This window comes from Mandrillus leucophaeus, unplaced genomic scaffold, assembly GCF_000951045.1.
Source record: "Mandrillus leucophaeus isolate KB7577 unplaced genomic scaffold, Mleu.le_1.0 Scaffold415, whole genome shotgun sequence".
Lineage (NCBI taxonomy): Eukaryota > Metazoa > Chordata > Mammalia > Primates > Cercopithecidae > Mandrillus > Mandrillus leucophaeus.
The window spans coordinates 1,000,482-1,027,664 of record NW_012104421.1 but is presented as its reverse complement, the minus strand read 5'-3'; the positions used below and the strand labels follow the sequence as shown (position 1 = coordinate 1,027,664).

The window sequence follows — 27,183 nt, the reverse complement described above, 5'->3', positions numbered from 1 at the left end:
GGCAACAGGATTTGGCCACTGTGGTGTTTTTGTTATATCTTGACTTTGCTGCTGTTGTATTTTAGGCAACTTAGTTCTCTCTGCCTCAGGTTAGTCGCTTCCACAAAAAAGAATTTCGACTAGATAATTTCGAAGACACCTCTAGCTACAAAAATGTCTATGATTCTAAATTAGTCTATTTCATTTAAGCACATTTACAAATCAATTTTCTAATTTGTAAAATGGAACGTGAGCATTTGTTCTATATAACTCATAGAGTTATTTTTTTCAATAGAAGTGCTAATATATGAAAAAACGTTGTGCAGTGCAATTAATAAATGAAATCCAAGTAGAGGCAGTCCTACAGCTTCAGTCCTAAGAATTGTTTTGTTATAAAGCAACTCTTGAACCAGAGAATCTCTGCTGGGACTTTCTTTCTTTACTAATACAATTTTCTGCTTCCAGAACCTATGGCAGATCCTAAAGTGACTTCTGAATAATAAAAGAAATGCTAAATTATAATCTGTACTTTTTATTAATGGGTTTACTCTTTAATACATGGAAAAGCAATAAATACTTGTAAGCAAAAGTCTTCCAAATGATGAGATAAAAGTCAGCTTTATTTGATGGTTTTCAGTTTCTGTATTGACTTAATTCCTAGCCAAGTGTTAAGGAATGATGTTTTTTTTTCTTCCTGTGATGTTTGTATTATAATGGGCTGTATCAATAATCTTCATGACATACTTTGTTTTGTATCAAAACAGAAACTCTGTTATTGTGTTTCCCTACTGTATAACTTAGAGTGTTTTTTTAAAAATGCTTTCCTACATATTAAGTCCTTTATCAATAATAAATGAGAGTCAGTTACTATTGTCTTAGTATAGCTTTTGTTGTAACTACATCAATCAGCCCATGCATTCTCTAGTTAAATAGGTATTTATTTCAAAAACATGGTATTCTACAATTTTTTCTTTAAAATCTTGTCTAGAGTAGATTGTGGTATAAGTGCCCTATTTAAAATAACTTTCTAAAAGAACCTGTCCCTCCCAGGTCATTATAATTTGTCATCATTATCTGTAAATAGTACAGCTCTACTTGTATTAAAATGGGAAATAATAATGGTGATTAGAGACAAATATAGCAGTCTTTTCTTCCTATCTTCCAGTCAAGTTCAACAGAAATATTTACGTTTTGGGGCTGGCCAAATTCTGTGTACTGTTGGCATTTTAAAACTGAAAAATATCATCCAGATATTATACATATGGGAAGCACTACCATCTTCTAATTTATAAATTAAATGATCATGTTAAGGAGCCATTTGCAAAACGACTTACTAAATGTTTATTTTTAATAGTACATGTAACAGGACATGATTTTTTGTGATTCTTGTGAGCCCTCTCTGGCTCTCAATGCTTGCAAAGTAGAAGCAAACACTTTGAGAGTTTATAAAGCTTAGTTGTGCTTTTCAATGTGTAAGCATTTTCAGCCTGTTACCTTTTTGTTTCCAGCAAGAAGAGTTCTTTTTCCTTCCACATCATTCAATATTGTTTAATAGAGAAATAATATTTAAATTGCATTAACATGCTTAGCAATGTGAAAAGTTAATAGATTAATGTCTCAAGCAGTGTTAGAATTACCAAAAATGCCTCAGGAATATATTAAAATGGATCCGGGCCACAGACAATATCAAGATTGCTGAGGCGCACCACAGGCATCTTTTTTAAAGCCTGTTTTGTAATAAGCAGAGAAAGTGAAGGTGCTAAATCATGGTTTACTACCCCATTTGCCTCACAGCCTCTCTGTCTCTGGTGCTGGGCCTCAGAAATCAATTTCACACACGGCTGCTATCAGCATTCTTTGAGCTATTAAGACGAAAGCACTTTCTCTTCTTTTTATTAAAACCAAGCTCCCTTTTATCACATAGCTCCTGCTCTGTGTTTTCCTGCCTTTACACTCCACTTTGTCAGTGGTGAGGTCTAACTCGTCTCCTGCCTGCCTTCCTTTCAGTTGTAAACTTCTTGAAAGGCTAACCCATGTTCACTGCACCCACTTCCCCAATATCCCCGAATTCTCTAGTGCTTTGTAATCTGGCTTCTGCCCACCGCTTGGTTGACGTGGCTCCTCTGAAATTCACCAGCATCCTGTAATTCACCACATCCTATGACCTTCCCTCACATCTTGCTGTGGAATATGCTCCCCTGGCTTCGTTGGCAGCGAGTTCTCCCCTGTTTAGTCCTCTGCCTTTTCTTACTCATCTGGACTAGCAAATGCTGTCATCCCCAAGGTTCTTTCCTCAGGCCCCTGTTCTCTCTGTGCTCCAACTGATCTTACCCACTTTCCTCACTTGAACTGTCTTCTCCTTGCAGGTGATTTACAAATCTACATCTCTTCCAGTCTCCAGGATTCTAGTTCCACTTACCTGAATGCCATGTTGATACTTTAAACTCAGCACATCCAAAACCAAGCCTAGTATTTGCAGCCCCAGACTTTAAGCAGTCCTTCCCCCAGCACATTGATGAACATACAGACGCTGCTATACAACAATTCCCCTTTCTCCAGCCTCCTCTGTCTTCCTCCTCATCCCCTTCACCTACCCCTCTCCCTCCCTCCAATCAATTGCCTGTGCCACCTATTCTGCTTCTGCTGTGTAGCTTCCTTCTGTTCCCTCTCTCTTCTAGAGCCCCCATAGCCCCCATTCAGACTCTTCTTCCTGCGGTCTTCTACGTGATACACAAGTGGGACCCCAGTCTGCTTCCAGCTCTGGCCAGGCCAGTTCCTCTGTGGCATGGGTCTCAGTGTGCCAGGACACATGCAATAAAACAGTTGAACGTAAGGTAGGAATGATGGTTTGGGATTGGTCCTTGAGTAGACTCCAGACAGCTGGAGCCAGTGAAGGCTTTTGAGCACGAGATGACTGAGGTTTTACAGTTTTCAAAGTAGTTACACATACTTATTTGATCCTCATAATACTCCTATGAGGCACTGAAGGTTTATGGGCATTTTAGGGAAAAAGGGGAACTGATGGTTGCTGTTAAAGGATAGGAGAGAAAGCCAGGTTACCATCATTTCCTCAACAGATGAGAGGAATTTAGGATCTCTTTATGTCTAATTAAGTGGGATATAGATGGGTAAGCCGGTCATTCGGATAAGAATTAAATTTAGCAGTCCGAGGAGAGCAGTGGGAAATATGACCAAATACCTAATCTCACACAATGGCCATCTAGAAAAAGAAAAATAAAGAAAATAAAAGATGAGATGACTAGTCTGTGTGGAAGACTGAATGCTCTCAGCGTATCTGTTTTATTTTGTCCCTTCAAATCGGGATCAGGAAGGTTTTAATTTCTTCTATCTTTTACGAAATGATTTAACATGTTCATGGTTCCTACTTTTGAATGAAAAGTGTATACATTGAAGTGGCTGGTGGATTATACTTCAGATTACACGACATCCTGGTAACTGGAGGATTTCTAAATCTCTGTGCATGCTATGTAACAGGATCAGATGATCATCTTCACATTGGGCACCAGAATCCTTCCTCTCACACGCTTACTTACAATCTACAAAGTGCATTCACATCAACTGCAGGAGTTCCTGGAATCAGTATATCATCCCTGTTTTAGGGACAAGGGACTGCTAAGTTGATTTTCACAGGGAGGATGGGAGTTTATAAAGCATCTTCAAATGTAAGAGATATATCCCCTAACAGTTAAGAGGTTTTTGGAACCTTTTAAATATTCAGTTAGATCAGTGATTGTCAACTCTGTCTATACATTCAAATTACCTGGGAAAATTGCCAATGTCTGGGCCTCTCCCCAGACCAACCATATCAGAATCTCTTCTGGGGGTGGAGGCTGCCAGCCACCCAGATATTTTGTTTGGAATTCTCGAGGTGATTTTTATGCAGAAGAGGGTTGAGAACCCTAAATTAGACAAGCATTTATGGGTGAATTCACTGGATGACTTTCTTGAACCAACTTTTATCTTTACTCTGTCTTAGACTTACTGCCTTCAATGGGCTCCAGACCCCACAAATTCAAAAGCAATCTTAGTTTTTCCTCTCAGTCCCTTTCTTTGAGATTGCATGGAAGACTGTAGTCACGAGGCAAAACTGTCAGCGGCCGTGAATCCAGGGAAAGACAAGAGGTTGGTTTCTGGAACGAGGTAGGGAAATGTCAGCCTTGCAGGGAGAGAGTAATAATTGCTGATGTTTATTGGGCACCTGCTACCTGTGTGGGGTACTGTGCTGAGTAGGTTGCATGACTTGTTTTATTAAACTTCACAATGATCCTTCGAGGTACATGCCGTTGTTGATCCCTGTTTTACAGGCAAGGAAACTGGGGCACAGAAAATGACAGAAAGGTTATGCTGGTGGAACCAGGGTTGAAATCCAGGCAGTCCATCTCTTAACCACTATTCCTGTGGTTATCAAACATTGGTGTGTATCAGACTTACCTAGAAAGCTAATAAAATACCCAGAGGTCTATACTCATTGAAGTAGGAGGGGCCAGAGACTTCATAATTTTTACAAGTGTCCAGCTGATTTGGCTACTGACCAAACGTGGGAAGCTACTGAATTATGGCATACTTGCTTCCAGATAAGGAAATAGGCACCCCTAGATTAAGAAGAAAGGAGGTCCTGGGCAGAGGGTTTTGATCTTGGTAAGGAACAGAACAGATCTAGGGTGAGACCAATATACAGACTCTCTCCAGGGCCTCAGATTGGGGAGATCAGTAAATAAAGGCAGGAATATTCCACATCAGAGGACAGGGAATGAGAGGGTTCCATAATCATATTTCTGCATCTGAATCTTAAGCCTAGCTTTGCTCCCATTGGTTAGATATTGGAAAGACTCTGATACAGCATTGCATCAAACCTGAGACACTATAGATTGAAGTGACATTCTTATTTTATATACCATTATGAACCCTTTTAAAAATCCCACTCACTAAACTATGGCTGCTATAATTACGAAATTCATTCAAGTTGCTACAATCAGAAAAAAAGTGTGTATCTTAGGATCGATGAAATACGGTACAAGCTGTGAACTGCAATGAACTTGGTTCTGAAGCTGTGGAAATCACTCAGCACACTGGGGAGGCTCCTGCTAACCAAGGCCAAAAACATAGTTCAAACAACACGGAAAATAATCTGTACTGCATATTTCAATATTTGTTTGCTATAAGCACTGAATATGCATACATGAAAAGTTGAGAAGTTAGCATCACCTTTTAGGTTTTGGTACTCAGTTTTCTTACCGGTAAAATGGGTTGTGGTCAGGCTTATATGACATAACATACATAAACAAATAGCACAGTACTTGGCACCTAGGAGGAGACTGAAATTAACTTCTTTTTCCCTTTTGCTAAGTCTAAAGACATTTTCATGCTGTTTGCAGTCAATTTCAGGGAAGGAGGAAGGAAAGTAAAAGTGGTAATTGTCCAAAATTAGAATGAAAGTCAGAAGGACCATGTGATTTAAAACGTAAATACCTATTTGATGCTGTTCCAAAGCAAATCTACTTTATGAGGTGAGGCCAGGCTATAATCAATTTTGTACTAATGCTGTGTAAAGAGCTACATGCAGAGTGGAGACTATTTGTTTATAATTAGGAAAAGAAATTCTACACACCAGATTCCAATGCCTGATTAAAAATCTGATGCCTTAGCAATCTGATTAATAAAGAAACAATATAAAGAATTTATGTGACATTTAATTCACTTTAATATAACTTAGGAGTTATTTTTTCAAATTATGGTTTTTAGTATAAAATGATAAATTGAGGAATTTGAGATACGGCCTGATTCTTTTCTGAAGACCACAGTTAATATTTAATCAGGGCAGATACATTTAGACCCTTAACGCTACATCTTTTACCACAGGGCAGATACATTTAGACCCTTAATGCTAAATCTTTTACCAGCGTTTTTAGCTGTTTTCAAAGAGAACTTCACATGTGGAGCCCATATTAGACAATGTGAAAAGCTGCAAGAATTAGGGCAGAGAGATCTGCTAGCATCCCATGGAAAGATCCGTAATTGTGACATGAATCTAAGGAGTGGAGTAGGACACTGTTTGGTGAGAAAACAGATAAAGATCACACATGGGAAACTACTACAGTCTCAGATAATGATAGTCACTCGCAGGTATACAAATGACTGCCGGTTATGGGCTCTGTGTTACACGAGGGAGGTAAAGCTTTCAAAAGCACAGGATTTCCACCCCTACTCTGCTTTTTTTTTTTTTTTTTTTTTTGAGATAAGGTCTCACGTTGTCACCCAGGCTGGAGTGCAGTCGCACCATCTTGGCTCACTGCAGCCTCCATCTCTCCAGCTCAAGCAATCCTCCCACCTCAGCCTCCTGCGTAGCTGGGACTACAGGCATGCACTACCATGCCTGGCTAATTTTTGCATTTTTTGTAGAGATGGGGTTTTGTCATGTTGCCCAGGCTGGTCTTGAACTCCTGGGCTCAGGTGATCCTCCCGCCTTGGCCTCCCAAAGTGCTGAGACTACAGGTGTGAGACACCATGCTGGCCAGGCCAGGATTGCCCTTTTGAAATAGCCTCTATTTATTTTCAAAAGTTTGCTTAGAGTGAATAAAGGGTTAAGTCACAACAGTTTGGCAGTCTCTTCAGAAAACTTGGGCCTCAATTCACACCTTGCTGAGTGACAGAAAGTTCTTAACTTTTGAGGATACAGATACATTTGTTGCTCCTGAACTTCGATAATTTGGGAAAAATAATCCCTAACTATAGGTCAAAAATTTTAACTGGGGGGCCTTGAATAAATTTACTCTTTCACACTTTCATTCAGCAAACCTTTGTTGAGCAGCACCGACTCAGTTCCAGGCCCTGGTTCTATGCTACACAGTGGGATCTAAAGAACCCTAGCACCCAGCTGGCACTTTATAAGAGCCTCTGAGGCCTCAAGAGGTACAGCAAAGGGAGCTCACACGAGGTTTTTGCTACCAGTAACTATGTAGCCTTGCAGCTGGATGTTTAGGCCTCTTTGCCATCACTACTGCTGCTGCTGTTGCTACTGCCTTCGTGGCTTCTCACCAGGAGAGGTGTAATAATCTTACAACTTTTGGCCTCCCTTCTCCAGGCCTTTCCACTCTATGTGGCCATCACAGCTGTCTTTCTAAAACAAAAACTTGGGTCAGAGCTTCTGGGGGTGGCCTGCAACACCCTGCATGATCTGGCTGTGCTCCAGCTATAGGGATTCACTCACTGTTCCTTGAACTTCCCTTCCCTTTCCTTCTTCTGGGCCTTTGCCGGTGCAGGTCCCTCTGCTGGGAATACCCCCTCTTCCCTCTCTTATCTGCCTGATGAACTTCCATTGAGTTATTCTCTGCTAGGACAGTGCCTGGGACACGTTAGACAGAAAAATGCCAGCATCCTTCCCATTCTTTGTTTTCTTCTTTGTGCTACTACAGAACCTCATATCCTCTGCTCAGCCTCAGTCTATTATTTTTTTTAAAACTTTGTTCGGTGCCTGTGAGCTTCCTGGGAAGTAAGACTCTGTCTTGTTCATGTTTGTGTTTCAAGGAAAGTGACTGGCAGAGAGCAGGCCAATCCATGACAAAGCATGTGTTGACACATATAATAAAGACAATAAGGACATTGGTTAGCTTTCCATAAAGCTAAACGTGTTTAGTTATTTTTTTTTTCTGAAATCATGTACCTGGGACTTTTGGCTTTTTCAAATGACCTTTAATTCCTTGTACTGGTAAAAGAAAATGGGAGAGTTGAGACATGAATGAACTCTGCCTCGGTTCAAATCTGTACCCTTCCCCTACTGAGTGAGAGATCTTAAGCATGTTACATAACCTCTCTGTGCCTCAGTTTCCTTGTCAAGATGGAAAATTGTCATGACTCCGTCCATAGAGTTCTTTTGGGAATCAGATAATTTAATGCGGTATCTATAAAGTGCTCCTTACATTGAAGCAAGTACTCTCTTTAGTATTAACTAATGTTATTTCATTGATGAAACTATGGTGATAGAAATTTATTTTATTAGCATCCTTAGTTAACAATACAAAAAATTAGAAATTTTATCTCTATTTTCCATAACTCCTACCTACCTGCCAACCAGCTTTATTTTTCTTCTGAAATTTTAATAGTCTATGAAATTCAAAAGTCTGAGAATCACTGCTGTAAATCATCTAGAACTCTCAATTGGGCAAAACCCACTGATCGAGTTTCTTAAAATCAAGATCCTGGAGTTTGCAGCCAAAACAGTCCTGCTTAATAAGAGTCCCAGCACCAGCAAACTGAAGTTAACCAACCCTTTGTGGGAAAACCTACTGTCATTAGCCTTCTCTAGGCAGCTGACTGGCCTTTTATTTGCCTGAAAGTGGGCTGGTTGAAAGGTTTTACTACTTCAGCATAGCTCTAGATTGAAAAGACAGGTGTTTATGTATCAAATAAACACAGAGACAAAGTAATACGCTCATTAAGCTTAGGTTTCAGTATTCCTAAAAAAGAGGATTTCAGGAAAAAAAGGCAAAAGTCAAAGAAATGACCTTAATATAAATCTGTAGAGATTTAGAGTTTTTCTAACACATTCTTTCTCGAATCCCTATAAATAATGAATTAATGTGTCTATTTCTTTAGGCAGAAACCCTCTTACATCAGCAATAGTTAAATATACAGTTTAAAGAAAATAATATCATGACAGCAACATAAAACCGATGGAAAGTACTAGCCAATTAATTCCTGTCTTCCTCACCCCTGTCCCAAATCCTTACTGATATTCTATGTAGAGGGACTCATCTTTAGGACCATGTCTGTTTTGTTCAACACAGCATAGCAAGTACCTAGCACAGTGCCTGATACATAGCAGGCTCTCAATGAAGATGCTATTTTGCACTGAGGGAGGAAAGAAAGCTAGCACTTCTTGGAGACCTGCTACATGCAAGATCCCATATGAAGTTATTTTCACACATACATCACCAAATTATCCACATTTTTCATTAATAGGGAAACAAGATAAATGAGTCTTATTGGTACGACACAACTCTGGGGAAGATTTTAGTTTACACAACTTTACAGATTTTAGTTCTCTGTCCTTGCCAGGTCACCCTGATAAGCCAACAATGATCTTTGAGTTTTAACTCAAGATTGTTTTGCAGCAGCTTCATTCGATCCTCAGTTTCTTCTGTACGTGACATTTCAACATTTGAATCCCTCTCTACCAAAGCCAGCATGATGGCTGTTATTGAAAGGTCCTTAAGGGGCCACACAGTATAATACGGGAGAATGAACTCAACAGAAGGAGAACAGACTCAAAGGAAACAGCACAAGATTCCAGTATCTGGATCCTATGTACTAGGTGCTCCTGATAAATATGACTCAAATCTCTTTACAGACATTTATATTTTATTTTAAATTATCTGCAAAATGAAAGGGCTGGAATAGGCAACTAATTAATTTATTCAAACAACAAACTTACATCGAAGACTTTTTCTATATCAAACTCTTTGTCTGGTGCTAGAGATACAAAGATATTCAGGACAAAATAAAACAAAAGCCCTGCCTTCAAAGAGATCCCAGTCAACTGAGGTCACATTCTGCATGCATCAAAGATTCCCTTTAATTCTGAAATGCTATGAATCTATGGGCTGGGAATTTAAATGCCAATTAACTTCATAACAGTAATTTCAAAGCATGTTTGTTATCTCAGACCAGCTACAAGCCCCAAATAAGAATTAAAAGTGTGTGGTGTATTAGGGAAATTAAATTAGATCTCAGTGACAAATGGTTATAACAACTAGAATAAAAGAACCAGCTAGTTCTGAAAACGTTCCCTTCAAATCTCACTTAAGAACACCTGAACAGTAGGAGTTCTTACTGTTTCCATTACTCTTTTTCATTCCTGGTTCTATTGATGAAGTACAATATTCTAACAATACTCTTACAGACTTCAGATGGTGACTGAGATGACAGCCAGCAAAGGAGGCTGAGAAATCAGACACCCTACCATACCTTACTATGGGAACAAAGTGAGGTATATTTATTTTATTAGACAGTTTGAATTTATTATAGGTTGCTCACAATTTCCTGTCTCATTTCTTTAGTGCTCTTGGAATTTATGTCAGGATGTCTTAGGTTATCACACTCTTTTCATCCCAACATTTATGCCAACAAACTGAATTGACTTAGAGAAAGTCCCTGGACAAAAATTGAAGGGGAAAATACCCAAAGCTTTAACTGGAGAATGGCAGAAGCTTTGGAAAAAAATCTGAAAAAGCAATGAAGATGAAAATGGAAACTCCGTGAAAATTAATGTAGTGTAGAATTGGCAAACATACCACTTATTTCTTTAAACAAATAGAAGAAAGAACCCGCTTATGAGGTGCACCCAAATAATTCACAGGTGGTGAAACTATTAGAGTCCGGCAATTTCTTGCCTCAGAAGTGGAATAAATCTCCTGTATTATAAATGGCATATGCTCATGCACGTGATTTTTCTGCTATTCCCTTTCTTTCAACTATCCTCCTTTTGATGCACAAGGCCATTTTGGTCTTATTGTAATTAATTTATTTTAATAAGAACTTTAGGTATAATTCTAATGAGGATGGGAGATCCAACCTTGTATCGTAATTGCACTGACAGAAATGTAATTCCAAATGGAATATATTTGTTTTTTGCATGGATTTTGGTTGTTGCAAAGAAAGCACAATGTAGTAGAAACTATGTACAGATTGTAATCTGGCAGCAGATTCCCCAGTGATAGTGGGGAATCTCCATTTATTATTCATTCACCCACATTTATTGAGATCAAATTACCAGGCAGATGAAAACTCTCTAGATATTGGTCACACATAATGATAATCCTCTCAAAGATAACAATTTATCTTGAGAATAGTTTTTCCCTAAAGAATATTAACTAAAAAAATTGTTCCAATGTGTTCTGTTGCACAAACTCAGATTATGAACTCTACAAAAAGTAAAAATAATTTTTCATGTTCAGAGTCAAATAGTGACTGATAATTTGAAAATAACACATTCATAATCTATGGAAAGCCATGATTTACATTTACACAGGGATAAAAGGGTTAAACAAACAGCATCTAAGCAAGTGCAGAGAGTTATTTACAAGATGAATCAGCTTGTGGGGAAATTGAAAATAATAATGTCCATCATAAAACTTGCCTACAGAAGAGCTGTGTTTTGAAAAATTAAAAAACAAACAACTCTTGACAACAAAATGTCCAACACACTACCAAGTTCTTCACTGTAGAGATTGTGTCTTAATCTCTCATGGAGCCTTTGTCTGTCTCCATGGAAGCCTGGCTCTACCCACTGGCAGACAGTTGGTGACAGAGAAATGATTTTCACATGAATGAGAGTAATCACCTGAATTGTTACAGTACTTGGGAGTTTCCAGAACACCTCGACATCTAACAGTGCCTTTGCCTGTCGCAGCATCCTGGAGAGCTGGGTGCAATGGGCAGTAGAGCATAGATGAGCAGATAGAAGCTGAAGGGAATTGTGTGACTGGGCCACGGTCATGGAGCTGGAATCAGTGCTGCTGCCCAGATGGTTCCATTCCAAAACCACTGTGTTTTTGTTTGTTTGTTTGTTTTGGAGATGGAGTTTTGTTCTTGTCACCAGGCTGGAGTACAATGACTTGATCTCAGCTCACTGCAACCTCCATCTCCTGGGTTAAAGCAAATCCATCTCAGCCTCCCAAGTAGCCAGGATTACAGGTGCCTGCCACCACCCCCAGCTAATTTTTGTATTTTTAGTAGAGATGGGGTTTCACCATGTTGGCCAGGCTGGTCTCGAACTCCTGACCTCAAGTGATCCACCCTCCTTGGCCTCCCAGAGTGCTGGGATTACAGATATGAGCCACTGCACCCAGCCTAAAATCACTGTTCTTTCACGGCACTCAAACACCTCCAAGAAAAATGTGTTAAAGATTGTTTAAAACTAGGGATATTCAAGAAGTGTGGTTTGCTTTGTATACCGCTGTACAAAACATTTGTTTTCTTTGCCTTTGGGAGTCTGTTCCCCTCTCTGTGAATTGTTCACTCTGATTTTCTGACATTCTGCCCTTGGAGCAGTTTCAGTGTTGCACCCTGCTTTCAGCTTCTCAGAGTCTTTTTCTGTTATATTTGCCTTCCCCTTGGATCTGTGTGCTTCTGTGTCCTTGGCCTCACTGTTTGATCCCACTCTGTCCCAGGAGATTCTAACTGTTTCACCACAGCCTTGCCTCTTTGGTTTTCTTTCCTCATTTTCTACCACTCCCTCATCCACTTCCAGATTCTATGTTTTAAAAGTGGACCCATTTTCCTATATTCCCTGTAGTACTGACACATACCCCCAACTACTTATCACACTTTAGGTATGCAGTCAATTGCAAACCACAAAGATCAAACCACCATTAGGATGATGTGGCATCTTGTTAGTTCTCTTTTCCCATATAATAAATGGAAAATGGTATTAGTACTTACTTATGAGTAAGTACTGGCATGCATAGCATCCAAATTTGAAGCATATGTTATTTTTTAAAAGTTTTCAGTATAACAAACAATACCTTTCCCCAAATTTCAGGGTTTTCACAAAACAAAGTTTATTTCTTGCTCATGGTTAAATGAATGTTCACAGTGTAAGTCTGTGAGAGTGACACTGAGGGGCCGTGCTCCATGTAGTCATTCAGGGACCTAGACTTCCATTTGGTGGCTTTGCCATTCCTTAGAGTCATGAAGTTTCTTCTAGTGGATTCTCTGCATCCAGCAGGCAGGTAAAGAGAGTGTTTGATGCTTGGAGGATCACACAGAGCTGAGGGATCAGGCCTACAAGTGCGGTATAGTACTTCTAGCTGTTTTTCGCTGATGAGAATTACACAGCACCATCCAATCACAGGGAAGGCTGGCACATACAGTTTATCATTGTACCCAGTGGTAAGAAGAAACAGGTTTTAGTGAACCCACAGCATTGTCTCTGCTAACATGAGAATTTATTATAAGTACTTTCAAGTTTTATAAAACTGTGACTAATGTAAATATCATTTTCTTCCTGAGGACAAGTTTTGAAAAAGGAAAAATACTTGAGAACTAAATGGATAAAAAATATATGAAACATCCAAAATGATTCATTCTAATTAACAAGAGCAAAAGGGGTTGTTATTTAATTGTTGTTCAGTGTGTGGCTATGTATATTTAAGAGACAGAGAAAGGAATACAGAATATATTCCTCTTTTGCATTTATTAGGGTTGTTGACTTGGTCTTACTAAAACCAGAAATAGTGAAATGCCTCACATGTAAAATGAATGCTTACATTTTTCCTTCCTACTTGTACTTTTCCTTGTTTTCACCTTTTCTTGCGAAGTCATTCTTATTTTTCCATTTATTTATTCATTCACCCACATTTATTGAGATCAAATTACCAGACATTCTGAAAGAGGCAGGAGGAACAAGTCACTCCTTCTGCTGTCCCCCACAGCTTTGTGGGACAGACAGAAGTATAAGATAAGTAGGAGACGGGCAGTGGCACAGATAAATGCAAAGTAGCCCAAGAACTATAAAAATTACATATACAATATTTGAGAGATTACAATGAATCATTTATGCCTTCTGACAAACAATTACTAAGTGCTGACTATACACATAGCTATATATGGGTAGAATTTGGGATGAGACTCTCTGAACACAGAAATTACGGTATTTCTCCTAATAAAGGTTACAATTACTTCATGAGATAGAGTATATTTCTGTAATCAAAACAAAGAATGCCTGTGAATACAGCAAAACATTTCAATGGATTTATAAATACTGAGTTTCTTGGGAAAGACAATAAACAAAAAGCCCAAGGTCACTGTTGGCTGCAGATTATGGCCATTGGGTATCTTCTTGATGGGGCCAGAAAACTTTTAACTAACTGCCCTCCACGCTGGGTCCTCCAGTTAACAGAGTCCCTGAGAGGCGAAACAGAACAGTTAAGCTTTATTCAATGTAGGTTTTAATCTTGAAGTTCGGGAATTGGGGAGATTTAGTCATTTATTTTTGAGCTCATGGAAAGAAGGGGTTGATAGCAACAGCTTACCCCAGTTAGCAGGCAGGCTCCCCACACAGCTGTGCTGGCCTATTTCAATTAGGATCCTTTAGGACTTACATCACCTCTGGTATGCCAGTCCTAAGCTGCTCATGAGCCAGTACTGCCAATCAAGCCAAAATTCAACCACATGGTATGGTTTTTATGATGTAGACAGAAAATGACATGCACTTGTCTCATTCTGGTGAAAACACAGAGTTTGAAGCCAGCTCTCTAAAAGAAGAAAATTAGTAACAATGACAAGACTCTAAAACTTGATTGAGACACATTTTCCTGTGACTATCTCAACACACTTAACCAGTAGGTTATTCATGGTGATTCAAGGAATGCCCTCACTCAAGAAAAGGCTCCAGTCCTTATGCTACGAAGAGGTCATTTCTGGGTCACTCTACTCACGAGACCACAGAAACAGTAGAATACGCTTACTGAGAGGAGGGCACAATTAAACGTATATAGCCGTACCTGAGAGTGTGTCATTCCTGCAAACTGAAAGATATATGCATTAAAAGCAGAGCTGCCACTTGACCAAAGAAACAGAACTACACATACGAATTTAGGAATCACTGAAAATATGAAGAATTAAAGAACCCTTTGATAGTCTCTGTAAGTCATTTTTTCTTTTCGTTTAGTTCACATATCTACACGGCACTCTGCTAGGTCCTTCGGGAAAAGCAGAAATTCATAGGACACTGTATTTTTCCTGGAAGAATTTAAAATTATTTTCTGAGTAAGCCATAATAAAGGGGAGAACCAAAACACCCAGAGCATGTCTCATGCTAATATAATCCCCAAACAAAATACAGCCCAAATAAACTAAGTTTAAAAAAAATGAGTAACTTGTATAGGGTTAACCACACTTAACTGATAAAAATGGCAAACCCTAACTGTAATTTTGTTAGTAGGATATAAGAATAAACTTTGTGCACCTCCTAAGTTTGAGTAATAGCCTACTGCATGGTGTGCTAGAAGACTGCTCTCCGAATTATACATACATAATAGTAAAGGGCACCAACATGTATTAAAACATACAAATGTACAAACACATACATGCATTTATTTATTCATTTTCTTTGTCTCTCAAAAGACTTCAATATCCATATACATTTTCAAGGAAAAATGTTCCTGGTATAACAAGATTCTTCTGAAGTTCACTAGTGACCACTATTGGACACTCTTCCCTCAACTTAAATGAAGCAACATAAATGGTGTATGTGAAAATAATAATGGGGACCAGAAAGTGGTCCTGAACACACTGAAACACTAAAAACAGGAGCCTGAGAAAACAAAAATGCAGCTGGCCATATCTAGATAAGAAACTTCACAAAAACTTGAAGAAAGTGATTATTAAATTTTAAATGCTTCGTAGTGTCCTTTAGATCTATGTGAAAAGTCTTCAAGCTTGATTTAAGGACAATCTAGGCTTGAGAATAAGAAATCTGTGTGGAGTGAACAATTATAGAAAGGTGCTTGTGCATGCACATGAACACACACAGACATACAAGCTGCTGGAACAGGCTGTGTTCTCCTGTAAATAAGGGACTTAATATTCATTCCACAAGCTAATGGTGCTTCTCCCCATCCAAGATAGATCCACTTAGATAATAGTGGGAGAGAGTGCCAGAGGGACTGAAGGGAATGGGCTATTGTGTTTGACTAGTTGCCATGTATAAATTAGTGCAGAGAAGAAAAAGAAATTCAACAGAAAAACACATGTACTTTATTATAATTCCTAGTGTTACTCTTGCAACTCTCACAATAGCAGGCGAAAGAGCTTAAAACTACTTAAAAGAAACAAAAGGCAAATGCAAATTTGATTAAACGCCTTTCTGACAAGAAGTGATTTGACTTCAAGTGTAGATGGACACATATGTCAATGGCCGGTCATGGTTTTTGCCACATTCTTTTTGAGCTAAACAAATTGGGACAAAGGAGAGAGAATAAAAACCAGAGAGCAGGATGGGAGGATTGGGAAAATGGCATTATATAGTTTAATTTCACCTGAATATCAAATGAAATCTCTTGATCAGTATGACTTGTCCTATTGTGTCCAGAATATAAGAGAAATCTATGACATATGTTCTTTGCATGAAAATATGGGTGGTAACCTAAAATAGATTCAAGACACAGGAAGCCCATTCTCTCAGAAGTAAGTTCCAAGAGGAAAGGATTTTGACAGAATGGAGGTTGAACAACCTTCAATATTTATATACACTGAAGAACCTAGTCATGATACAGATGATTCAGTTGTCAATGAAATGAAGGATATTTTGATAAGGTAGAAACTGGACTTGCCACTAAATGGACAGGATTTTTTCCAATTAAGTTACAGAGACCTTTAGAAATTGCCCAAAGTAAGTCCAAAAATAGACAGAATCCTTGCAATGTGTAAATGAAAAAAACCCCAAAAACCCCAAAAACCCCAAAAAACTATAGGGAAAACAAACCCCTCAATTCAATTTCTCTATCAAGCTTGAAGGTTGAGTTGATGATGCTACAGTTGTAGTTCTAAATCAAGTACAGAACAGGCTAAAGGTCAGTCTCTTAAGCCAATAATTAAATTTAATGTTAAAGGGGGCCGTTAATGAGCAAGTCTAACAAGCGCTCATGATATTGTACATATCTTTAATGATCAAGATGATGCAAAAAGCCTAAATATCTCCAACAAAGGGTACAGGCTAACCTGCACCACTGTTTTCACTGTCGCTAAATATTTACAACCACCATACGAAGCAAACATGCCCTATTCCCTCCATTATTTGACCTTTGGGTTCAAATGCAAGCTTATTTCATTACCTGAAAAATGGGTTCAAAAATGTCTTATTTGTATGATTGTTGTAAGGATTCATTGTAATGATCTTCAAACAACTAGCCATATTCATACAGAAAATACATGACAGCAATTACTAATGCTGTTATTGCTTTGCAAAGGGATGTATGTAAACACCAGTCAGTTCTTTCTTTTGTAGCATAACTCTCAGATTTCCATTTCATTTAAATGCAGGGGTAAAACAAACCTAGGTTTGTTTTAATTTTATCTTTATAATACAATAATTGTAATTTAAACATGATACGTTTTAAGTCCTCCTGAAATAAGCATACATACCTTTTCATTCCACATAAGTCAGATTATATGCTCAAATATATATATGAATATTCACGATATCAGAGTGGGATATAATGCATTTACCAAATGGATAGCAAAACAATCTATTCCTGAATGGGAAAGTTTTATTAAAGTATAATGAGATCATGCTTCCATATGAAAATATCAAAAAAAGTAATGTGTACTGGTAATTTGCTTTATGATGCAATATAATGGGAAAATAACACAGACTTAAAAAAATCACAAAGAAGGAAAGATGAGACAAACTAATGCTGTATACAAGTAACACATCCCATATGGAAAAAATGAGACACCTTTCATAAATCGCTTGCTCCACAAGTCATAAAGCATACCCAAACATTCTGTTCTTTATATTTTTCAGAACAGCTAAAACCTATAGTTCATTCATGCTTAAAATGTAGTTTGCCTTTAAGTTTCTATGAAAAATGTATTAAAAATATATTTCTATATTTATAGCACCTGCAATGCAGCATTATAATTTCTTAGCTACAAAGATGCAAATCATTAAGAAGTGGGAACGTATAAAATATCTAATCTGTCTGATTATTCTATTTGATGAATCTCCTGGACTTTTTCAATTTGTACCAAATGGCTTGCTTCCCTACTTCAAAATTATAGGGCAGATCAGATGTGTCAGAATCTAATCAGAACAAAACATTCCTTCCCCACCAAGGAATCAATGCAACCTATTCATTTGCTACATTTTTACCTTGTTCTCTTCTTGCCTTGTTACCTTCTGAGGAAGTTCTGGCATGTTATAAATGTGACAGGAAAAACTACAGTCACATTTGTTTGGATCAGTGTGTGCAAATTTTGGAATCAAACCTTTAGATGAGGTTTACTAAGCTGCCTGCCCAGAACACTCTGGTTTAAAAAAATGTGCATTGCTATTAATATTTTGAGTGTAGATTTATTTTGGACAGTAAATGTTCATTTTCTGCCCATAAAACCAAGTATGAGTCACAACGGAACATTTACTTTGAGTCAAAAATGCAATGTGTACTGATGTTCAAGAGCAGAGCATCTTATCACTATGACTGTGGCAATCAGCCGTACTAAAAGTCATCATTCTTTTTTCTTCTTTAAAAGTAAATTAGAGATCAAAGACCATAATCCTCAATTCATAAATCCTAGCATTAACTTCTATCCATAAATGACTTGCAGTAATTATGAGCTATAATCTGGGTTGGCTGCAAAGAGCCTCTCATTCCCCTGTTTACCTGGCTCCTTAGTGCATGTGCATAGACGGAAAATAATTCATTAAAGGCAGTACGGGCAAGCCCGGCAAAGCCTATCCTTCAAAAAGTTCGGAACACCACAGTGAGTGAGTTTGATTTCAGGATGTCTGTTATCCAAATTCCAAGCATACACACCACCATGTATACAGTCCTCAGCTCCCACACTCCATGCAGTATGTCCCAAAGTTCATGTCTCAGTATCAGTATTACGATATAGCAGTAACTAATTCCAGAAAGTCCTGCAGACTTCATCTTGCTTGGGAAGTTGGGGTTCAAAGTTCTGGAAGGAGTTTTCTCTCTTTGTAATCGTGTACATTATTTCACCTGGCGCTTTCAGATAAAGACACACACACACACACACACACACACACACACCCCCACACACACACACCCCAGCACCCAGACTCAATGGCAATAGCAATGTATTGAAATGAAAAGGCATTTACCAGGAGCAGGAAAGCCAGAAAGAGGAGCAGTATGCCAGGAGTTGCCCGACGGCAGCATTCCATGCTTGGATCCTTGCCGGAATCCGAATCGGACACTGAATAAGCTGCTAAGTGCTCCTCTGCCTGCTGTCACATCCAGTACTGGTGCTAACACTCCAGTCCTGCCTATCAGCTTCCATCAGCCCCGCTCACATTTCCTGACCGAGGGGTGGGTGGGTGGATGGGTGGGGGGTAAGCTGAATGGAATCTCTCTCGGAGCAGGCAGCCAGCCAATCAGGCTCCTGCTAATCAGACATGCTGAATAACAAAGCCAGGAGGACAGAGAAAGTGTAACAGTGCGAGCAGAAAAGGGGAAAAAGGACGAAAAAGAAAGGCGAGCGAGCAGCAGAGCGAGAAGGGAAATGCAAAAGATGCAGAATTGCAAAAGATGAAGTCAAGCACTGTGCTTCCCATGGACCTGGTTAGTTCTTTGTGAGATGCGTTTCTGTTTGCCATTTGCCTGTGCTGATGTCTGTTGCTTTGTAAAGTACAGTAGCTCCCTGTGACTGTGTATTGTTCCATTCAGGAGAGAAACTTAATCCCTGTCAATATATAACATATGCCATAAAGGGAAAGAACCATAGACAAAAACCGACTTAATGTGCCCTGTAAATGTGTTCTGTACAACTGTTTTATTTCGCCTCCATAAAGTTCCTCTTTACTTTCTCTCTTGACTTGGAAAATAAACACTCTATATACATTTTCTGAAGGTTCCTCACTAAGCCTAAACGGTGGCATAAGTTATTTTGTGTTATTAAGGACTTAATTTGGAAGAAAAACAAAAAAACAAAAAACAAAAAAACCCACAAAGCAAGTTGCTTCTTCGTAAAGTGACAATTTAAGGCATTTAAGATTTGCTCATTGTAAAGGCACAATTAGAAATTTAGATCCCCCAGTTTAAAAAGAAGCCCTCAACAAAGACTCCAGGATGAGTGGGGTTGAAATTTGGGGTTGAGGAGCAGCCTGGTTTTGATGCACTGCCAACTCTCAACTATCTGCTTTAGCCACGGGAGAGAAAGAAAGGATGAATTAAATCCTCGGTTAATCCCCAAACCTTCTTGTAACCAAGTTTCAGCTTCCTCTGCACCTCACCCATATCCTTTATCAGAGCTGCTATAATACAGAAAAGGGTGAACTGAGTTTTACCTCATTTTTCCGTCCACTATTGCAAGAGGGTTGGACGAGATGACCTTGGAGGCCAGTCCAACCCTGAAGGAAGTGCTAATGAGCAGTGAAATGACGACAAGGCCAGCAACAGCAACGAGAAGGTCAGGAAGCTTCTGAAGCTGCTTAATCCACCAGCAAGGGAGATTTGACTCTACCAGAGGAAGGTTTTATTACAGTTTTAGAAAAGTGTCAAGTGTCAAACAAGGATGTATTTCCCCTTATCTGCAAAGGAAATCGTTGAGTTTTGAAAGAATAAAAGAGCAGCCTTGGCCTTACACTGCCATAGGTGTGTCACCAGGACGTTTTCCCTTTACAGACCTCCTGAGAGCCCAGAAATACATGCGGTGGACGCACAACACATTTAGAATTAACGTTCTTTCCTTTCATTATTAAAAAGTACTGAGAAGAGATATGAAATACACAAATATGGAAAACCTGATCAAGCCATAATGGGCATGTGAATACAGGCAGGTCTGCCTATATACATACCTGCTGTGTTGCTTTTCAAAAAGGTGAAGAAAAGCAGGTTGTTCAACTTTAGGTTACCTACTTCATACGGTATATCAATTAAAGAGAGAGAAACTTTAAAAATCCTATTTTCAAGCTGTTAGGAAAGTCAAGGTCATACGAAGATTCACCTTTGTTCTCAATACTAAGTATGTGGACCTAGAAAAATGGATAGTACAAATCCATAACAAAGAAAGCCTATTCTCAAAATATGTTTTCCCTTTTAGAAAGATTTGTTTTACAAATCTCTCAAAAACTAGCTAACGCTCATAAGCTAAAGTGGATTCACAAGTAGATATAAAAATGCTTAACTTTGTTTTTCCACTATTGCTTTTATCTAAAATCCTCATCACATTAAAGAAAGGTGATTGATTGAAATAAACTTTCATATATAAAGCTATGTTATATGTGTCTTTCTGTTACACACCAGAGCTTTCTGCTAAAGGGTTTATTTTTTTCCCTCCTATCAGAGTCATTAACTGAAGAGTTTCAACTAGTTCTATTAATGGAACATTTTACCTAATACCACCTTCTCCCTCTTCACACATAAACCCTGCTCATTAAGCAGATGCAAAGGGAAGAACAGGTAATGGGAGAAAGAAAAGTAGCAACAATGCTAATGACAAGATACTATTTGTAGAGGAATAGAAAAATAATCGGCATGGTCAGAAAATAACTGGCAACCAGTTGCATGCTAGTCTAGATTCCTTTCTGCTTTGCAGATAAATACTGCCTTGGTATTTTGAGTCAGAAATTTCTGCCTTGGAGTTTTGATGGGCATGCTAATGTACAGCAAGATGGTCACCTCAATGAAGTCAACGAATAATACACTATTTTAAAGTCCAGGCCTCAATCACCTATTGAATGCCTGGAGGATGCCCACCACGTTGTCTCATGCTTCTGATTCCTCACAGCATTGTCTCCTCTTGGGAATACCCAGAGAAACTAGGAAAAGCAATTGCACAACCAGAGCTACACAGTGCAGGGGAAATTACAAATTTACTATAACTTCAGAAAAGGAAGAACAAAATCAAGTTGGGTTAAGATGATTGGGGAAAGTTTTGGTAATGAACTCATTTTGATAATGGCCAAAATTTACATGCCATCTTTATGGTTTACAATATAAGTTTACAGTTTTTATCTCATTTGACCTTTGTGACTACTTTTTGAAATTAAGTAATCACCCCATTTTATGTATGTGGAAACTGAGGCTCAGAGAAGTTAAGTAACTTGACTGAAGCTTTGCGGGCTAGAACTGGCCATTGAGCCATAAACCAAATCGAAATCCACCCTCATCTCATATTCACATATATGCATTTATATCTATATATGATGTATACACACACATATATTCACATGTGGGCAGTGATGTGGTTGAAGGAGGATGTTTATAGGAAAAGGAAAGTAGGCTACCAGGATTTACTATGGGTATATGTTACCTGACGATGGAAAGTATCTTATTTTAGCCTCCAGCTTCTACGTCTCTTGACTTTCTCATGTCTAAAACTTTTTCAGCACCTAGGAAAAATAACATAAAACTTTAGGTAATCTAGATCCATATTAGTGGCAGCCGGGAAAAGGCCCCTTATGGCATCTGAGCAGGGCGTTGGCCAAATTTCTTTTTTCCTCTTCAGGTATCTAAATTAAAGCCGTCTGCAAGTGTGTGAGCAGCAGCACCAGCAGAAGCCGCGGCAGCCGAATAATACTGGTTACTGGCTCCATGCACAACATATTAGGTGAAATGAAAGCAGAATCAAGAGAGAGTGTCAGGGCTGTCTGAAGCATCTTTCCAAATGGTATGGATTTAACAATACTTAATTTAAAAAACACCAGCTTGGACAGAAGCAAGCTGTTAACATTCAGTGTGCTTTATGGGAGGAAAGAGTGAGCTAAACTTTCGGTATTTCTCTCCCTGGGGAGAATTCGTTACAAGCCTTGCTCTGGAGCCACCTGTCTCTTTCTTCAGGTTGAGCCTCTTTGCTTAGCCTGTCAGCTGCAGAAACCAGTGTTACAGGGGACACAGGGTCTCCTGGAAAGAACTCAGGGCTGGGAGGATTTCAAGAGCTGGGCAGGGCCTAATCTCCCCTCTTTAAGGAGGTCGTTATGGCAGCATCTGAGCCTTGTTTTCCTCACAGGGATGCAGTAAAGTTTGATTTCCCTGGCTAATTCTGAAAAATAAAGTAAGGGTGACTAAGATAAAAGTATAGGAAGCAGACTGCTATTCTCAGGGGCAGAACTGGAATTTGAGCATTACTCCACAACTTGCCAACTCATCTAGTATCTATTTAACACTAATGCCATTAGAGCATTCATTACAGTTTTCAAATCACCTTTCACACATGATCTAATGTGACATGAACAGAAACTGTAGGAGTCAGAGACTGATTATTATCCCCAGTTTGCAGATGAGGAAATCAGTCCTCCTACATAGAAAATGGGTTCATCAAAGTTATTAGCAGGCAGGAAATTTGGGGCTGTATCAAAGGCTGTTTGACTTTCCCCAGGACTACCATCTGAGACATTGACAGATGAAAACAGACAATAGACATACACTGAGAGTGTCCCACGTGTAGGCACTTTTCTAAGTATTTTATATGTATTATTTCATGTAATCCTTACAATAACTCTATGGGGTAGGTACATTTATTAACCTCACATAGATGTTTTTAATGATGGATTAGCAGTCAACTTCATCCCAACCAGTGCCTGAAGTCCAGAAACATTTTCTAGACTCCCTTGCAGCTAGGGTACTGGATGGAATTGAGAACTGGCCACTCTGAAGTACTACAAAAATTTGGAAGGAGGAAGTGAGGCAGAAACTACTACACTTTGCTCTCTCTGCTTGTAAAAATGGCTACAAAGCAATGAGGTTTTCCTTGTAACCATGCTAACCAGTTGCTATTTTTGCAGGTGTCAAGAGGCAGGCATGGGACATGCATTTATTAGCTGGATTAGGGAAGGTGGGCATGGCCCTTGCAGCACTTGCTATTTCATATTCAGCTTTTCCATTCAGCAGATGACTTCCTGGCTGTGGAAGAGGCAGCAACTCCCATGGTAATGTGTTTCTGTAAAGTAGCACTGGAATCTTCAGAAAGCTCAAATTAGAGTCTTTTTCTTTGGTAACTCAAATGTTATGTTTTACTTAATATCCTGTAACACATCACTTTCTGCTTAAAATAGCAAGAATAAACTCTGTTCTTTGCAACAGAATCCCAACTGATACATCCACTTTAACAGAGAACACTGAGGCATAGAGAATTAAAGTACTTGCCCAAATCATATCTCCAAAGAGGGAAAAGGCCAAGATCTAAACCCAAGCAATCTGTATTCATAACCACTAAGTTATACTGACTCTTTGTAAAGCAAAGGGCCATGAGAATTCAGAGAAGGGAGATGTCAGTGCATATTTAAGGACTCAGTGAGGAGTTTGGTAGAGGAAAATGGAAACTGAAAAAGGCTTTGAGATGTACACAGACTTTTAGGTAATTAAAAGAAACTAAGGAAAGGCTTTACAGCTGTGGAGAACAGAGCACGCAGAGAGAACATAGAAAAAGGTAAGACTCCTGTTTTACTCAATCTGATTCACTATTGCAGGTTGTGTAATGGGCAAAAATTATGATTTTAGATTCTTTGTCCCATGGTCTTCCTCTCTTTCCCTGCAAAGTGTCCAGCATGGCATGTGTTACTTATGTGACAAACTCAACAATTGTAAAATTTGATCTGATTCATCTCCAACTGACAGACGCCCCAAGGGCCTCAGCTTACAGTTCTTCCTACAAGACTTAATTCAGGGCTTCTCATACTGTAGATGCTTGGTTAAAATCTGTGACCCCAGTCAGTAGAAGAAAGGAATTCTGGAGGCTGTTTGGTACCATGGAAAGAACTCAAGTTTTTAGAGCCAGACAGTTTAAATCCTAGCTGTTGCATTTATTACTCGAAGGGCTTTAAGGAAATAAACTGCTGAAACTTTCTGAGCTTAGGGTGTTTTTGTTTGTTTGCTTGCTTGTTCTGTTTTAGGCTTTTGGACAATGAGAGTTACGTTCACCACCACCACGCAGTTGTGGGCAGTAGAGTGAGAGGTTTGTAGAGTGTCTAGCTCAGAGCCTAATATAAGCAGGAGATAATAAATCAGTACCATTCTAGGTGGTGGATATAGAAGTAGCTACTGAACATGTCTCTCAATTTTTCTGCATTTGAAAGATCTAATGAAACTCTGGGAAAAATATTATCATAATGTAGATTCAAATTCAAAGATACTTGCCCCCCAAAACAAAACAAAACAACAGAACTTGTAGCAGAGCACTGAACTGAACCAGGAGGATAGACTTGTTCAGCACCCTTAAACCTGCTGTCCTTGTTCTTTATTCTACGTTGCTGAAATTATGGCACAGGTCTCAGAGGTTTTTTTAAATTTATTTTTATTATACTTTAAGTTCTAGAGTACATGTGCACAACATACAGGTTTGTTACATATGTATACATGTACCATGTTGGTGTGCTGCACCCAAGAGGTTTGTTATTGAATTAGATTCAACAAATACTTACCGAGCACCTACTGTATGCAATGCACAATGCTACAGAGAATCCTGGCAATAAACTCTCTTTTGTAGTCTTTTTGACATAGAGAAACTTATCATTTTAATTGTTAAGGTTTGAATTATGGTTGCAATATTCATATAGTAAACCCAAGTGTAATACATAAATCCAAGGCCCCTGATTCCTAGTTCAGTTCTATTTCCATGACATCATCCTCCACAGATAAAACAATTATACCAGAGCCAGACAATAAGGTGAAGAGCTGTTAACAGATTTATAGACAATATACAGAGAGTGGGATTGAAATACAAAAGCCAAATTCCTCAGCTTGGCATTCAAGGACCTCCCTGATCTGCTTCCAGTCCCAGGATAATAGAAAGCCATGTTCCAACTCGATTGAAATATTACCCAACTACTCCAAGTCTTTTGACTACTGTGTATTTGTTCATCCTGTCCCTTCTGCCTGGAAGGTCCCTCCTTCTAACCCTGCCTTGCTAAAATTTATGTTTTTTACTCTTTAAGATATAGCTCTAATGTCAGCTCCTCCACAAAGCCTTCTCCTAACTGTGATTTTTTAAAACCTTTTTCCTTTTGCTCATTTATTTGCTGGAATATTAATAATATTTTCAATATAGTTGAATACATTGTTTATATATCATAGATACGAGTCCTCCTTTTATTGGAAAAAATCTTCCCCACTGTTTTATTATTAATATTATTAGTTTTACTAGTTTTTTATTGTATAGAAGTTTTAAACCTGTCAAAGAGTTACTGATCATTTTCATTTCTGATTTCTTCCACTGCTTCAAGCTTTAAGAGTTATTTTTCTCTGTGGTGGCAAACGTTTTTCTATTTTTTAATTTGACATTTTAATATTTAATTGTTTAACCAATCTAAATAGCAAATAATAATAGTTCCTTTTTGTGTACCCCTACAAAACGGGTCTCATATATCTATAGGTACTTTTCACCTGCCACCCTGTTTGTAAGTAGAGCGTGTCACTCTCCTTCAACTAGATTGTAAATCCTGTGAAAGCAAATATCAAGATTACAAACTCTCGTATTCACAGAACAGACCACAGCACCCTTTACATAACTGCCATTAGATAAATGTTTGTTAAATTAACATGTGAGTTATTAACATATGAGATAGTCACAGAGATGACAGTACAGAAAAAGAAAAGCAAATAGGAGAATTACAAAAGAAAAGATGGTTTCTGAAAACCAAGAAGAATGTAGATAAAAAATGAAAGGAAATTTGAATTTCAGAAAAGCAATTAAACCACGGAAAATCAGAGTACTCTTCCCCTAAAATATAACAGATCACTGTGTGGTCTTCAATTTTATTCCCGTTCTGTGTTGCTTATATTTGCTAACATGAACTAGATTAATAGGTTCTCTGTTAAAAAAATTATCTCATATCATAATTATACATACTGTCACAAAGAAATACCAAAATCCTTCAAACAAATACAAAAAAAGAACCTATAACTAAAGTTAATTTGTAGTATAGTTCATTTAAAACCATTTATTTTAAATAACTGACAAATAAAATTGCATATATTTATGGTGTACAACATTATGTTTTGAACATTGTGGAATGGCTAAATTAACCAACTTAACTTATGCATTACTTCACATACTTAAGATTTTTTTGTGGTTTATTTTTAAAGTTTCCAGAAAGGACACGGAATTTGTGGGTAAAACTGAATATTTTATCTTTCCTACTTGAAACTATGGTGGGCCTTTCTTTTGAAAAGACTTTCATGAAGGAATTTGGAACTTGTTGAGTATGGCAAGAAGGAAATAAAATATAAGATAACAGCATGGAGAACTGAATACAAGCCAACAACAATAAAACGATTACTATATATGCAGGTGTCCTGAGGGAAAAATATGGCGTGCAACTGAGAGAAACATAGGTTCAAAAAAATCCAGCATTTTATCTCTTTTTACAAGTGCAATTTCCTAGAAGTTAAAATCCCAAACGTTTTCCCAGCACAGAAACTGGCAGTTATGGAAAGCACAGGGTCCCAAGGATAAAGGGGAAAAACTTCCTCCTTAAATGCCCATCTGCATTTTAAAAGG

The 27,183-nt window shown here is 38.3% G+C and overlaps 1 protein-coding gene across 1 annotated transcript in view; it reads right to left on the bottom strand.

Moving 5' to 3' along the window:
- ADAMTSL1 (ADAMTS-like 1) overlaps positions 1-19,249 on the bottom strand; it is a 433,939-nt gene extending 414,690 nt beyond the window's left edge. The window contains exon 1 of the mRNA XM_011992650.1: positions 18,848-19,249. Within this exon, the coding sequence (XP_011848040.1) occupies positions 18,848-18,910 (63 nt within the window). The 5' untranslated portion in view covers positions 18,911-19,249. The remainder of the gene's footprint in view (positions 1-18,847) is intronic.
- Positions 19,250-27,183: the final 7,934 nt, after the last annotated feature.